Source organism: Tachyglossus aculeatus, chromosome Y2 (assembly GCF_015852505.1).
Source record: "Tachyglossus aculeatus isolate mTacAcu1 chromosome Y2, mTacAcu1.pri, whole genome shotgun sequence".
Lineage (NCBI taxonomy): Eukaryota > Metazoa > Chordata > Mammalia > Monotremata > Tachyglossidae > Tachyglossus > Tachyglossus aculeatus.
Genome location: NC_052094.1, coordinates 1,447,263 through 1,463,236, shown reverse-complemented (window position 1 = coordinate 1,463,236; position 15,974 = coordinate 1,447,263). Strand labels below are relative to the sequence as shown.

General features: G+C 51.0%; 1 protein-coding gene across 1 annotated transcript in view; it reads right to left on the bottom strand.

The window, feature by feature from the left end:
- JARID2 (jumonji and AT-rich interaction domain containing 2) overlaps positions 1–12,127 on the bottom strand; it is a 229,804-nt gene extending 217,677 nt beyond the window's left edge. The window contains 1 exon segment of the mRNA XM_038768089.1: positions 11,636–12,127. Within this exon segment, the coding sequence (XP_038624017.1) occupies positions 11,636–11,680 (45 nt within the window). The 5' untranslated portion in view covers positions 11,681–12,127.
- Positions 12,128–15,974: the final 3,847 nt, after the last annotated feature.

Sequence of the window (15,974 nt, the reverse complement as noted above, 5' to 3'; positions counted from 1 at the left end):
CTGAGGCACAAAGAAGCCAAGTGACCTGCCCCAGGTCACACAGCAGGCAACTGGCAGAGGCAGTATTAGAACCCAGATCCTCTGACACCCGGCTGGGGCTTTTCCCACTAGACAACTAAGGTCAGGTGCCAAAGGCACTACAGACAGAAAATCCTCCAACCTCTACGCCACTGCTTCATAAACCCTCTCCAACAGCCAAACCTTTCTCAAAGCTAGTACCTCTTCTCCTGCCCTGCCCAGAGATGAGTGACTGGGCAGTGCTTGATGGTATTTATTGAGCACTGACTGCGTAGTGTCCTGTACTAAGCACTTAGAAGCCTGGTCCAATACAACAGAGTGGATAGAAACAAGCAGCTTACAGTCCAGGGCTCCATCAACTTTTTCCCTTCACCACGCTTTCTTCCTCTGCTCAAGCCTCCCCACCCTACAGTGGGGAATCAGCACGGTCCAGTGGATACAGCGTGGGCCTGGGGGCCAGAAGATCTGGGTTCTAATCCTGCTCCCCCCTTTGCCTGCTGTGTGACCCTGGGCAAGTCACATCACTTTTTTGGGTCTCAACTCCAAGATGGGGGTTCACTGCCTTGTCTCCCTCCTACTGTGGGAAAGGGACTGTGTCCGACCTGACCAACTTGTATCTACCCAAGCACTCAGATGACTGCTCAATGCATAGTAAGAGCTTCAAGCATACCATTTTTTTTAAAAAAGCTGCAACTTCCTCCATCCATCAATGGTACTTACTGAGTACTAGCTGAGGGCAAAGCATTCACTAGGCCCTTCAAAGAGCACAACAGAAGCAAAATACAGGTTCCCCACCCTCAAGAATTTAACAATGAGATTAAACTAATTTACATCTGAAATATTTATAGGATCTTGTGCGTGGAGCACCCTACTAAATGTTCACGACACTACCCTAGAGTTAATAAATGTGATCCTGTCCTCAAGGAGTTTACAAACCAGTGTGGGAGGTGAATTACGGAGACTAATACAATATAAAGACCTGTACAAGAGTGCTACAGGAGGGATTTGGGAAATGACCTAGAGGAGGTCACAGAGGAAATCAGAATAGGGAGTGTGACTGGTCAAGATGAAATAGCTGGACCCATCATAGACTATACAACTGAATATACATAAATGCTGAGGTGGGTAGAAACGCCCGAAGGAATATGCCAACAGAACACGCACGCTAATCTGGGTGCCCGGCAACTCATCAATCAGAACCATTTACTGAGTGCCTACTGCAGGCAGAGCATTGAACTATGCGGTTTGGAGAGAGAGAGGACGACAGCATCAGTTTTGGGGGCCCCCCTCCCCGTTTCACCTTTTTTGGGGAAGTATACTGTCTCCCAGGCCTCGCTCCAACAGCAGCCTGGCCTAGGGTAAAGAGCCAATCTGGGAGTCCAGGAACCTGGCTTCTATCCCCAGCTCTCCCCTTTCCGCTGTGTGACCTCTGACAAGTCACTTGCCTAGGCCTCGGTTTCCTCATCTATTAAATACCTGTTCTCCCTCCACCTTAGAGTGTGCGCCCCAGGTGGGCCAGAGCCTGTATGTGAACTGATTACCTTGCATCTAGCCCAGTGCCTGGTAAATATTCTTAATTATTATAATCGTATTTGTTAAGCACTTACTATGTGCCAAGCATTGTTCTAAGCGCTGGGGTAGATACAGGGTAATCAGGTTGTCCTGGGAGAGGTTCACACTTTTAATCCCCATTTTACAGATGAGGTACCTTAGGCACAGAGAAGTTAAGTGACTTGCCCAAGGCCACACAGCAGACAAGTGGCAGAGCCGGGATTAGAACCCATGTCCTCTGACTCCCAAACCCGCGCTCTTTCCACTAAGCCATGCTGCTTCACCGTGCCACAATAATACCGTGCTTGGTAAGCACTTAACAAATACCACTGGGCCCAAATCTCAAGATTAACATGAAAGCTTTCAGAGACCTGCTGGAAGAAAGGTGCTCTAGAACTCCAAAGTACTCTTTTGAAAAGTGAAGATGCAAGGCTAGTGGGATGGGCAGGGAGTCAGAGGATCTGGATTCTAATCCCAGCTCTGCCATTTGCTTGCTGGGTGACTTTGGGCAACTAGCTTCATTTCTCTGTGCCTAGATTTCCTCAACAGTAAAACAGGGGATACAGTTCTCCCTCCTACTTAAGACCGTGAGCCCCATGAGGGACAGGGACTGTGTCCGACCTGATTAACTAGTATCTACCCCAGTGCTTAGAACACTTGACACACAACACGCTCTTAACACGTACCCTAAGAATAATAATGATGATAATAAATATACCCGGAGCTACAATCGAGAATCAGTCAATGGAATTTATTGGGCACTTACCATGGACAGATCACTGTACTACATGCTTGGGAGAGTACAATACAACAGAGTTAGCAGACCCGTCCCCTGTCCACAAAGAGCTTACAGTCTAGTGGGGGAGACAGACATCAATATAATCATTTATAGTAAGTAACAGTATGGCAGGATGTATTGAAGAGCTGTGGGGAGGAAGACACTACCATTCCTTTTATCCCCTCACAACCACCGCTGGCGTGCATGCACGCACACACACAGACACACACACTTTTCACTCCACAGGACTAACTATCCAACATCAGTGACCGCAGATCGCCTGTGGTCCCTCTAAGTCCCCAGCACGTGCTAGCCTGACCCAGCAATGCAGACGGTTTAGTTTAATAGATGCTGGTTTGTTCGAAACACTGAACAGAGATTTGGCCACTCTAGGCAGCTCCAATAAAGAGTTAGAGCTATGTGACTCTGAAATGCTAAGAATGTGTTTCTCAGACGGCGGACAAGATGGTCGGGAGGCTGGCTCCGGGATTCCGGCATAGAACCCGCCTCACTGTATTCGATACAGGCTATTGCTTTCCCTCATCTTCATGGATCACACAACCAGCTTTATTCTGAAGGGGGAAGCAAGCGCTGCAGTTTGGCTTCTGGTTTCATTTTGGTCGTAAACATACACACGCAATTCAAGTCCTCAGTGATTTTCTTTCCCTCATTTTTCAGGGTGAGGAAAGCTTAAATAACTCCAGGGACATTGTCTTCTATGGAAATCTCACCGAGTAACTTGGAAAGAACTCAACAACCGGTCAGGATCGGTTTCGGGTATGGCAATGGTGTGTTTCACCCATATTAACACTGAACTTTTTTTTAAATCTGGCTAAAGAGTGTCTTTGGAAGTCTGAAACTGATCCAGTGAGTGTTGTTCACAGGCCCTGTAACTACTCTGCGCCTTCTCACCCAGAAAAACGAGGATACCACCGTATGGGCAGATGTGGGGAAAAGTCGCCAGCATCGGACAAGGTCCTCTGGGCACTTTGAGAAGTATATACTTCACGTTTAGGATCTTAAATGCATTATCCTGCCTTTTCAAATCAGAATCACCCACGTAACTAGGGTTAGCAAAGAAAATCGTTTGGGTTTGGAGACCTGAAGATAACACTAGGTTCTTCCCCACCCTTATTATTATAATAGTCACCCAACAGTCTGGCAGGCACTGGTTTTTCCTTCAAGCTCATACTTGCTCTGGAGACGATTGGGGATCTCAGGATATCTTCAATCCAAGGTTTCCAATGCTCCACTTCCTACGGGTAAACTCAGGCAAACTCTACTCCGCAAAGGAAAGGTTGCCCACGGCAGTAAAATATTATTGTCCGAGTGAACCAGGGCTTCCAGAGGCAAATGTTTTCTCCCATTTAAGGTATCGGAGAGGGAGTTCTGCCCAGCACAATTAAGACTGCGGCTCAGGGTTACGAACGCAATGTACAAGTTTCTTGAGTCTGTCATTTAATATGGACTATAGCGATCATCATCCCTGCCCCAACCTCCAACTGCCGTTTTTTCGGAGATGGAAACCATTTGGGCGAGCAGTAAAACTAAATGGCAAATCGGCAGACATCTGAAGCTTTCGTGACCAATTCTGGCGTTGGGGTTGGCTGTGGTCCACAGACAAGTCTGTGGGACCATGATGTGGACACTGCCCGCAGCCCACTTCCCACAAAACGCTTTTTCAGCCAAGCGCCGACGCTTCACGTCTGACGAGGAGTTTGGACTGGCCCCGAGTGGGGCGTGGAGGCACTCCCAGACGAAGTCCAATGGGCAGAAAGGAATCTCGGGGCCCCCTCCTCCAAATGTGGGGGCAAAGTGGGGGGATGGAGAGGATGGGCTGGCCTTCCACCGGGCTGACCCACTCATCACCTCAGTCTGGGCTGGAGGCCTCTCCATCCTCGCTTGGCCTGGCTGGGCATCGGGTCAACCCGCCCACCACCCACCTGGCGTCCAGGGGGCCGAGGCGGTTCTGCAGAGAGGGTAGACAGTCCTTCAACTACCCTGTGCCTTCTCTCCCGGAAAACGGAGATACCATCCCATGGCAGATGTGGGGGGGGGGGGAGGGGGAATGAGGTCCTCTGGGCCTTTGGATCATATTTTGGATCCCTGTGGAGGCGCAGAGACCCCAGGGGGTGGGATGAGGGGTTCCCCTGGGGCTGGATGAGGTTTTACACTTTGGATGCCTTGCAAGGGGGTGTGGCTGCCCAGGGGGATGGGGTTTGGATCCCTGTGGGGGCACAGAGACCCCAGGGGGTGGGATGGGGGGGGTGTTCTCTGGGGCTGGATGAGGTTTTACACTTTGGATGCCTTGCAGAGGCAGGGGGATGCGGAGACCCCCAAGGGGTGCAGCTGGCCAGGGGGATGGGGTTTGGATCCCTGTGGGGATGCAGAGACCCCAGGGGGTGGGATGGGGGGCTTGCCCTGGGGCTGGATGAGGTTTTACACTTTAGATGCCTTGCAGGGGCAGGGGGGTGCGGAGACCCCCAAGGGGTGCGGCTGCCCAGGGAGGACGGCGTGTCCACCCCCTCCTCCTGACTTCTATTGGCGCTTAGACCGGTCCTTGGCACATTCATTCATTCATTCGTATTTATTGAGTGCTTACTGTGTGCAGTGCACTGTACTAAGCGCTTGGGAAGTACAAGTTGGTACACAGAAAGCGCTTAGCAAATACCATCACCACCTTCACCGCGGGGGGGATGACCCCCCACCCCAGCCCTTTGTGACATCACAGTGATGACAGAGGTGGGGGCAGGGGAGGGGGGGCTCTGACCTGTTGCTCGGTGTGGGGGGCGGAGCATGTATGTCAGTGTGCGTGCGCGTCTCTCCTCAGAACGCCGCCATAGACGCCCGGGACTCCATTCCCGAGAGGCCCGCCCGCCATCACACAGCGCAGCCTTGCTGCTCCTGGAAGGATCCTCTCCTCCGAGCGCTGCCATAGACACCCGGGACTCCGTTCCCGAGAGGACCGCCCGCCCGCCCGCCATCACACCATGTGGCCTTGCTGCTCCCGGAAGGAGCCTCTCCTCAGAGCACTGGCAGAGACACCCGGGGCTCCGTTCCCGAGAGGCCCGCCCGCCATCACACCACGTGGCCCCCGCTGCTCCCGGAAGGATCCTCTCCTCTGAGTGCTGCCATGGACGCCCGGGACTCCATTCCTGAGAGGCCCGCCCACCCACCATCGCACCGCGTGGCCCCTGCTGGTTCCAGAAGGATCCTCTCCTCAGAGCGCCGCCATCAACGCCCGGGAATCAGTTCCTGAGAGGCCCGCCCACCATCACACCGCGTGGCCTTGCTGCTCCCAGAAGGATCCTCTCCTCAGAGCACTGCCATGGACGCCTGGGACTCCGTTCCCGAGAGGCCCGTCCGCCCGCCATCCCACCGCATGGCCCCTGCTGCTCCCGGAAGGCTCCTCTCCCCAGAGCGCCCCCATAGACGCCCCCTGCTTCCAGCCCCCCTCATTTAAGCGACCTTCCTTAAAGTGCCCCCCATCCCCCCCTTCCCAGTCTGGTTCCTGACTGACTCTCCCCCCACCACCCCGCCCACCCCGGGAAAAAGGCCCTTGTTATCACCAAGTTACATTAACAACAACCTCATTCGCACCTACTCAGCCCTCCCATGCTAGTTGGCTGTTCACTTCTCTCCCCGGGTATCTCTGCTCCCTGACCCTCTTAACAGGTCCACCCTACTGCAGCACATAATAGTTTGTATCTGCTCTTTGTGAAATCATTATCTGCCAATTTTATTATTGCCCTAGCATGTTAATTGTTTAACTACCCCCTGTGATGCCTTTGCCTACTTATATCATCGCTACTGTTTTATCGCTTCTGCATCTCAAAGGTTAACCTCCCGCTGTACTGTCACTCACCCTGCTGACCTCACCAGGAACTTTCAATTCCCTTGCTCCCAACTGCCATTCCCATTCCTCACCTTCCCCTTCCCCTCTCCCACCCAGCTTTTTCCCTCCCTCTCCCCCACCAAGACCACTCCCCCTCACCCCCTACCAAGGATCCCTCTGTACCAGAGCCAGTCCTCTACTCCTCCCTCCGGGCCCCCTCTCTCCTCTTCTCCCCGCCCCCACCCCATCCCAGTTCTCCTTTCCCATCACCACCCCTCTTCCCACTCTCCCTGCCTAGGCCCCCACCAACTCATCCCAATCCAAACCCTCCCCACCCCTTGCACCCTTCCCCCTCCCTCCCCTCCCTCGGCAGCTGCTGCCAAGTGTGGCCTCTGGAACCCCAGCTCCGTTTTAAGTAAGATCCCTTTCATCCTGCATCTATTCCTTTCCAGCTCTCTACTCCTCCTCACCCTAACGGAAACATGGTTGTCTCCCGATGACAAGGTCTCTTCTGCTGCTCTCTCCAGTGGAGGCCTCGTCTTCTCCCACTCCCCGAGACTCACTGGAAAAGGAGGAGGTGTCGGTTTCCTTCTCGCCCCCCAATGTTGCTTTCACACTATCCCTCCTCCCCCATCCCTTTCCTTCCCTTCCTTTGAAGCCCACATTATTCACCTCTAACACCCCCTCCAGATTCTTGTAGCCATCATCTACCACCACCACCACCCCGGCCCCACCTCCAACTTGACCCCTTCCTCACTTTCCTTCTCTCCTTTTCCATGCCCACTCTGACCCTCGGAGACTTCAACATCCACATGGATATCCCTGATGACTCCTCTGCCACCTGCCTTCTATCTCTCCTCGACGCTGCCAACCTCTTGCTCCACCCCACCTCACGCACTCACCAACTTGGTCATGCCCTCGACCTCATCATCTCCTATCGCTGCACTGTGTCCACCCTCACCAACTCTGAAATCCCTCTCTCTGATCATAATCTCACCTGCCTCCTCACTCACACTCCTGTCCCCTGTAAATCCATATTACTCCCTCACAGAGATCTCCGCTCTCTTGACCCCATCCATCTTTCGGAGCACCTCACACCCCACCTCGCCTCCCTCTCCTCTCTACCCAGTCTTGATGATCAGATTACTGCTCTCAACTCTACCCTTTCTACTCAGCTAGACTCACTCGCTCCCCTTTCCCTTCGCCGCTCTCGCACCACTAACCCACAGCCCTGGATCACTGCCACTGTCTGCCTCCTTCGCTCTTAAGCTCGAGCTGCCGAACGCTGCTGGTGAAAGTCTAAACACCATGCCAACCTCATTCACTTCAAGTTCATCCTTTCCTGCCTTAACTCAGCCCTCTCCTCTGCCAGACAAAACTATTTCTCCTTCCTTATTGACACCCATGCCCATCACCCCTGCCAGCTCTTCCGTACATTCAACTCCCTTCTCAGGCCCCCAGTTCCCCCCCCCCCTCCTCCTTCCCTCACCCCCAACGATCTGGCCTCCTACTTCATTAACAAAATTAAATCCATCAGGTCCGACCTCCCCAAAGTCACTCCCCCCACCTTCTTCAACCCCCCGGCTCTCAACACTCTCTGCTACTCTCCCATCCTTCCCAGCAGTATCCTCAGAGGAGCTCTCCTCCCTCCTCTCAAGTGCTACTCCGGCCACCTGTGCTTCTGACCCCATTCCCTCTCATCTCATGAAATCTCTCGCTCCATCCCTTCTCCCCTCCTTAACTTCCATCTTCAACCGCTCACTCTCCACTGGTTCCTTCCCCTCTGCCTTCAAACATGCCCACGTCTCTCCCATCCTAAAAAAACCCTTTTGACCCCACCTCACCTTCTAGTTATCGCCCCATATCCCTCCTACCATTCCTTTCCAAACTCCTTGAACGAGTTGTCTACACGCGCTGCCTCGAATTCCTCAACACCTCCTCTCTTCTCGATCCCCTCCAGTCTGGCTTCCATCCCCTACATTCCATGGAAACTGCCCTCTCAAAGGTCACCAATGACCTCCTGCTTGCCAAATCCAACGGCTCATACTCTATCCTAATCCTCCTCGACCTCTCAGCTGCCTTCGACAATGTAGACCACCCCCTTCTCCTCAACGCATCTGACCTTGGCTTCACATACTCCGTCCTCTCCTGGTTGGTTCTCCTCATATCTCTCCGGTCATTCATTCTCAGTCTCTTTTGCAGGCTCCTCCTCCCCCTCCCATCCCCTTACTGTGGGGGTTCCCCAAGGTTCAGTGTAAAACTCAACATGTCCAAGACTGAACTCCTTGTCTTCCCTCCCAAACCCTGCCCTCTCTCTGACTTTCCCATCTCTGTTGACGGCACTACCATCCTTCCCGTCTCACAAGCCCGCAAACTTGGTGTCATCCTCGACTCCGCTCTCTCGTTCACCCCTCACATCCAAGCCGTCACCAAAACCTGTCGGTCTCAGCTCCGCAACATTGCCAAGATCCGCCCTTTCCTCTCCATCCAAGCCGCTACCCTGCTCGTTCAAGCTCTCATCCTATCCCGTCTGGACTACTGCATCAGCCTTCTCTCTGATCTCCCATCCTCGGTCTCTCCCCACTTCAATCCATACTTCATGCTGCCGCCCGGATTGTCTTTGTCCAGAAACGCTCTGGGCATGTTACTCTCCTTCTCAAAAATCTCCAGTGGCTACCAATCAATCTGCGCATCAGGCAGAAACTCCTCACCCTCGGCTTCAAGGCTGTCCATCACCTAGCCCCCTCCTACCTCACCTCCCTTCTCTCTGTCTACAGCCCATCCGGCAACCTCCGCTCCTCTGCCACTAATCTCCTCACCATGCCTCGTTCATCCCCCGGGCCTGGAATGCCCTCCCTCTGCCCAACCGCCAAGCTATCTGTCTTCCTCCCTTCAAGGCCCTACTGAGAGCTCACCTCCTCCAGGAGGCCTTCCCAGACTGAACCCCTTCCTTCCTTTCCCCTCGTCCCCCTCTCCATCCCCCTCATCTTACCTCCTTCCCTTCCCCACAGCACCTGTATATATGTATATATGTTTGTACATATTTATTACTCTATTTATTTATTTATTCATTTATTTTACTTGTACATATCTATTCTATTTATTTTGTTTTGTTAGTATGTTGGTTTTGTTCTCTGTCTCCCCCTTTTAGACTGTGAGCCCACTGTTGGGTAGGGACTGTCTCTATATGTTGCCAACTTGGACTTCCCAAGCGCTTAGTACAATGCTCTGCACACAGTAAGCGCTCAATAAATACGACTGATTGATTGATCGATCGATTGATTGTCGGCTTCTCGCTGCAGTTGTGCGGGAGCGCGGCCCCGTCCCCCGATCCGCGGCCGTGCACGCGCCTGCGCGCTCCCGCGCCCTCCCCCTCAAAAAAACCCAACAAACCCCCTCCCCCAAACCGGGAGGCTTGCGGAACCAAGGCCGAGTTAGCGCCTTGTTCGCCCCCTAAATCACCCCCCCAAAACACACACACACACACACACACACACACACACACACACACACACACGAGTTCTTTGCAACTCGGTGGGTTTAGGGGGAATCCACTTTCGGGGGGGCCGTGCTGGGTTTTCGGGGAGCCCCCCGACCCAGGCCCGGACTTTAAACGGGTCTTTCTCTCTGTTGGGTCCACTCCTCTGCAATGCGGATCCATCCTCCCCCCCGCCCCCTCCAATCCCTTTATTTATTTTTAAATTCGTGAATCGGTGGCCGAACAGTGGCCCCTTCCAGACTGTGAGCCCGCTGTCGGGTAGGGACCGTCTCTGTATGTTGCCAACTTGTACTTCCCAAGCGCTTAGTACAGTGCTCTGCACACAGTAAGCGCTCAATAAATACGATTGAAGGAATCAACAGCCGGGGCTGAGGTCTCCAACGCCGGGGTCCCTCGGTGGCCGGATTTGGGGGAGGGGAGCGCCTCCAATTTACGGGGTCGCTCCGGGAATAATAATAATTACAATAATAATAGCATTTGTTAAGCGCTTAATATGTGTAAAGCACTGTTCTAAGCACCGGGGAGGTTAGAAGTTTGTCCCACGTGGGGCTCACAATTTTCACCTCCATTTTCCAGATGAGGCCACTGAGGCTCACTGAAGTGAAATGACTCGCCCAAGGTCACACAGCAGACATGTGGCGGAGCAGGGATTCGAACCCAAGACCTCTGACTCCCAAACCCGGGCTCTTTCCACTGAGCCACAATTTTGATGAAAAGTCCCAAAGGTCACCCCCTGAAAACAGGGGGGACGACAGACGGCCACTCCGACTAAAACACAAACTTTCCCGGGGGGTGATCGCTCCATTTATGTCGCTGTCGCCCCCAGAAAATGGGTTCTTTCTTTTAAGCGTGCAGATCATCACCAACCGGTCCGGTGCAAATTTGGCTAATCCTCCCCCTACCCACAATTCTCTTCCACAACAAAACCACTGCTTTTGCCAATCAAAACGTACCTTGTGCCACCGACAAAACTGAACTATTCCCATCCGTTGAAGTCGCCCCAGTCACAAAAAAACATGGCTAAGGGGGTGAAATTATTTATGGTCACACAAACACACAGCCTCTTTGCCCTAAATCTGGAAACCGGGCATTTCCCAACCCAAACTCATCCGTTGCCTCCTTATTAAAGTCAATCCCAACAAATGCATTCGCTGGAACGTGATGCCCAACCGGCTACTACTGCAGACCAGAGGGGAATAACGATCACACACGTTCAATTTGATAATACTAATAATAATGATATGTGTTAACCGCTTACTATGTGCAAAGCACTGTTCTAAGCGCTGGGGTGGATACAAGGTGATCAGGTTGTCCACGGGGGGGCTCAGTCTTAACCCCCATTTTCCAGATAAGGGAACTGAGACCCAGAGAAGTGAAGTGACTTGCCCAAAGTCACCCGGCTGACAAGTGGCGGGGCGGGATTTGAAACCATGACCTCTGACTCCGATTTAATGTGGCACTCCAAACAAGTTCGCCATAATCGGACTCTCGATTTCAACTTCAGGGACTTCAACCGCTGATTAAAAACGGGTTCATCTGCGTACCAAACGACCGGATCGATCAATCCTGGGAATGCAGTGCCAGGGGGACGTACGGATAAATCCTGAGGATGCAGTTTGGTAACGTTACCGCAGCCTCTCTCTCCCCCACTCCCCAAGCGTCGCCGAAATCCCTTGCCTTCCATCCCAAACTGGATGATGATTGTGTCATCTAAGGTCAAATTGATTCGCTTGGGGGAAATCTGTCCACCGATCGGCTTTTGGAACCGTATTGGAAGGACGCGACTTGGGCGATAAAGGGGCTGGGGAAAGGAAAGAAAACCCCTTTCTAAATAAGCATGGAAGAAAAAGCCGTGTTTCAAACCTCTCGGCTGCAGAATTATCTATAAACTTGACATTCACAGCCACGGCTTAAAACTGCGAGTCAAAGGATGTGTTGTTTTAAGAGCACTTACGTATTTCTTCTGAATGATATTCCTCTTGGGTCTTTCCTTGCTCATTCTGAGATCCGAACGTTGACTGCAAAAGGGGACGATTCCTTCATGAATTTAAAGCCGTCGGAAATTTGCAAAAAAAAAAAATCCCGGTGGTTTTTTTTATTGGTGGTGGTGGCAGCGAGATCTTGTAATCCGACTTTTCTTCCTCTTCCCCACGGGCCTTTACATAAATCCGAAATTGGGGACGGGGGCAGGAAAAAAAAAAGGAGGTGGGAGAGGGACGAAGCGACCGACAAGTAGAAAAAAAAAATCACTTTAGTAGGACATTCATAATGGAAAATTTCCCCCGAAACACAAAAAAAACCGACGCCCTTTACTCCACCCCTTTTCTTCCAAAAACTATATCGGCGACGTGGGGAGGTCCTTAGGGGCTGGTCTGTAGTTACATCTTGGAAAAGGAGAGGGAGAGAGGGGTGGGGGGGGGATAAATAAAGCAAAATGTTGGGAGTCACGTTGAAGCTGCGGCGGCGGCGGCGGCGGCGGCGGCAGTGGGAGCACAAGAGTGGGCTCCGGCAGCGGCGGCGGCGGCGGCGGCGAGGCCCAGGGGGCTGCACCGCCTCTCTTTTTTCCGAGCGGCCCCAGCCAATGAGCGCCGCCCTCCGCCAGCAACTTTAAATGGACTCGGCCCTGCTTGGGACTTAGGGCTCCTCCGCCAATTCCCAGCACCGCCCCGCCCGCAAACCCCTCCGCTCCTCTCCTCCTTGCCCGGGCTCCGGGCTTCCCCCGCTGCGGCTGCGGCCGTCCTAGGAGCGGCCGGGCCGGGCTGGGCCGACCTTCTCGGCCCGCTTGTTCGGGGCCCGACGAGGCGCGGAATTGGTGGACGCTCCTGGCTCGCGTAGCTCGGACTAGTTCATCTCGCGATGCGGGGACCGCCGCCCCCTCCCCGCACCTTGGAATCGTCCTTGATCCCCCTGGAAGTTGTAGTCCCCCGGCCTCAAAATGGCTGTGGGCGAGGGGCGGTGGGGACTACAACTCCCAGCGTACCCCGCGGCGAGGCGGACTGCGCATGCGGCGGCACCGTGTTGGGGGCCCCGCGGCAGGTGTCACCTCGGGACAGGGCTGACGGAGGCTAGGGTGGGGAGGTCACCCCGGGGCCCGCCTCATGATGACAATAAGAATAAATACGATAGATAAATAAATAAGATAATAATAAAATTATAAGAATAATGATGACTATAATAATGGCATTTCTTAAGCACTTACTACGGGCCAAGCACTGAACTAAGCGCTGGGGGGTTTACACATAGGACAATCTTAGAACAGCGCTTCACACATAGTAATCGATTAATAAGAATAACAATGAGAATAATGGTATTTCTTAAACGCTTACTATGTGCAAAGCACTGTTCTAAGCGCTGGGAGGGACACAAGGTGATTTGGTTGTCCCACGTGGGGCTCTCGGCCTTCATCCCCATTTTCCAAATGAGGGAACTGAGGCACAGAGAAGTTAAGTGACTTGCCCAAAGTCACACAGCAGATAAGTGGTGGAGTTGGTATTCAAACCCATGACCTCTGACTCCCAACCCCAGGCTCTTTGCACTGACCCACAATGCTTCATAATAATAATATAGTATTATATTATTATAATATATATTTTATATAATATACGTTTATATAATATAGTACATGTATTATATATAATAATAATGCCATTATTATATGTAATATATAATAATGCCATTATTATTATTACAAGGCAATCAAATTGTCCCATATGGGACTCCCAGCCAACCCCCATTTTACAGATGAGGGAACTGAGGCCCAGAGAATAATAGTAATAATAATAATAATAATAATAATATAATTTTGGTATTTGTTAAGCACTTACTATGTGCCAAGAGCTGGGGGGTGGGGGGGAATACACATGGACAACCTGATCACCTTGTTTCGCCCCCACCGCTTAAAACAGTACTTCGCATATAGCATTTAACAAGTACCATCATTATTATTATTATTATTATTACAAGGCAATCAGGTTGTCGCACATAGGACTCCCAGTGTTAATCCCCATTTTACAGATGAGGGAACTGAGGCCCAGAGAATAATAATAATTTTGGTATATATTAAGTGCTTAATATGTGCCAAGAGCTAGGGGGAATATACGTGGGACAACCTGATCACCTTGTCCCCCCCGCCCAGCGCTTAGAACAGTGCTTTGCACATAGTAAGTGTTTAATACCATCATCATTATTATTATTATTATTATTATTATTATTATTTCTACAAGGTAATCAGGTTGTCCCACGTGGGGCTCCCAGTCTTAATCCCCATTTTACAGATGAGGGAACTGAGGCTCAGAGAAGAGAAATGACTTGCCCAAAGTCACACAGCTGACAAGTGGCAGAGCCGGGATTTTGCCCTCTGACTCCCAAACCCGGACTCTTTAACAATAATAATAATGATAATAATGGTATTTATTCAGCGCTTACTATATGGCAAGCACTGTTCTCCACTGAGCCATGCTGCTTCTCAACATAATAATAAGGGTATTTGTTAAGCGCTTACTATGTGCCAAGCACTGTTCTAAATTCTGGGATAGAAACAAAGTTATCAGGTTGTCCTACATGGAGTTCACACTTTTAGTCCCCATTCTAGAGTTGAGGGAACTGAGGCACAGAGAAGTTAAATGACCTGCCCAGAGTCACACAGCTGACAAGTGGCAGAGTCGGTATTAGAACCCATGATCTCTGACTCCCAAACCAGGGCTCTTTCCACTAACCCACGCTGGAGCCCAGGCTCCTGACCAAAAACCAAATATTCCCAGCATTTACCGATTTCTTCCTCCTCCGTGGGCTCCCACTTCTTGGATTTAGGAGCTGGGCAGGGGCGGTCAAATTTCCTCCATCTCCCTTCGGCCACCAGAGCTGTATCGGATGTCAAAATTGCATTGTTAACTTTTGTTGTTCCAGTTTCAAGCTGTAGTGCAGTAATATTTTTAAATCTCAGGATATCCTCCCAGTGAAAAATAAATGCTACATATTTTCCGAATCTGGATGGGTGCGGGGAAATGATCTCTCTCTTCCTCTGAAGACCTCAATTTCACTAATTTGTTCCCTTGTATTTATTGAGCGCTTACTGTGTGCAGAGCATTGTACTAAGCCCATGCAATTTCATCCTCCTGTTTGACCGTTTATGGAACAAGGAATCTGGCCCACCTGGGCTCCTGTGCCACCCTAGGTTTTTCATCTTTTAAGAATGGGGTTACAAAATGATTTGGCTTGACTTCAAGTAATTACGGCTCGTAGAAGTTCTTGAATGAATACCCAATAATATCGTTGAGCATCGTATTCATTAATTCTTGAAATCGTTCTTTGAAGATTTCCTCTCTGCAAAATGGGCAGAGGCAGACGTAATCATCTGCTTCTTTAAAGTGGATGATTAAATCTCTCTATACCCATATCACAGAAAACATCCACCCATAGCGATTGAATTGGTAGCCTAGCCAGCCAGCAGACATCCTATTCCCCAACCCTGGAACACGACAAGCCACGACTTCTCCTCTCCTCTCCATCAAATAATAATAATAATAATCTACATTCATTCAATCGTATTTATTGAGCGCTTACTGTATGCTGAGCACTGTACTAAGTGGTTGGGAAGTACAAGTCGGCAACATATAGAGATGGTCCCTACCCAACAATGGGCTCACAGTCTAGAAGGGAATATAATAATTATTCATTATTCATTCATTCATTCATTTGTATTTATTGAGCGCTGCAGAGCACTGTACTAAGCACTTGGGTAGTACAAGTTGACAACATATAGAGACGGTCCTTACCCAACAGCGGGCTCACAGTCTAAAAGGGGGAGACAGACAACAAAACAGAACATATTAACAAAATAAAATAAATAGAATAAATATGTATAAGTAAAATAGAGTAAAAATATGTACAAACATATATACATATATACAGGTGTTGTGGGGAGGTGTGGGCAGATGGGGAGAGGGAGGAGGGGAAGAGGAAGGAGGGGGCTCAGTCTGGGAAAGCCTCCTGGAGGAGGTGACCTCTCAGGAGGGCTTTGAAGGAATGATGGTATTCGTTAAGCACTTACTATGTGCCAAGCACTGTTCTTAGCACCAGGGTTGATACCAGCTCATAAGGTTGTCCCACGTGGGGCTCACAGTCTTCACCCCATTTGACAAATTAGGTAACTGGGGCACAGAGAAGTGACTTGGCTCGCCCGTGGTCACATAGCAGACAAGTGGTGGAGGGGGGGATTAGAACCCACATCCTCTGACTCCCAAGCCCGGGCTCTTACCACTAAGCATGTTGCTTCCCTTAACCATGCCCCTTCC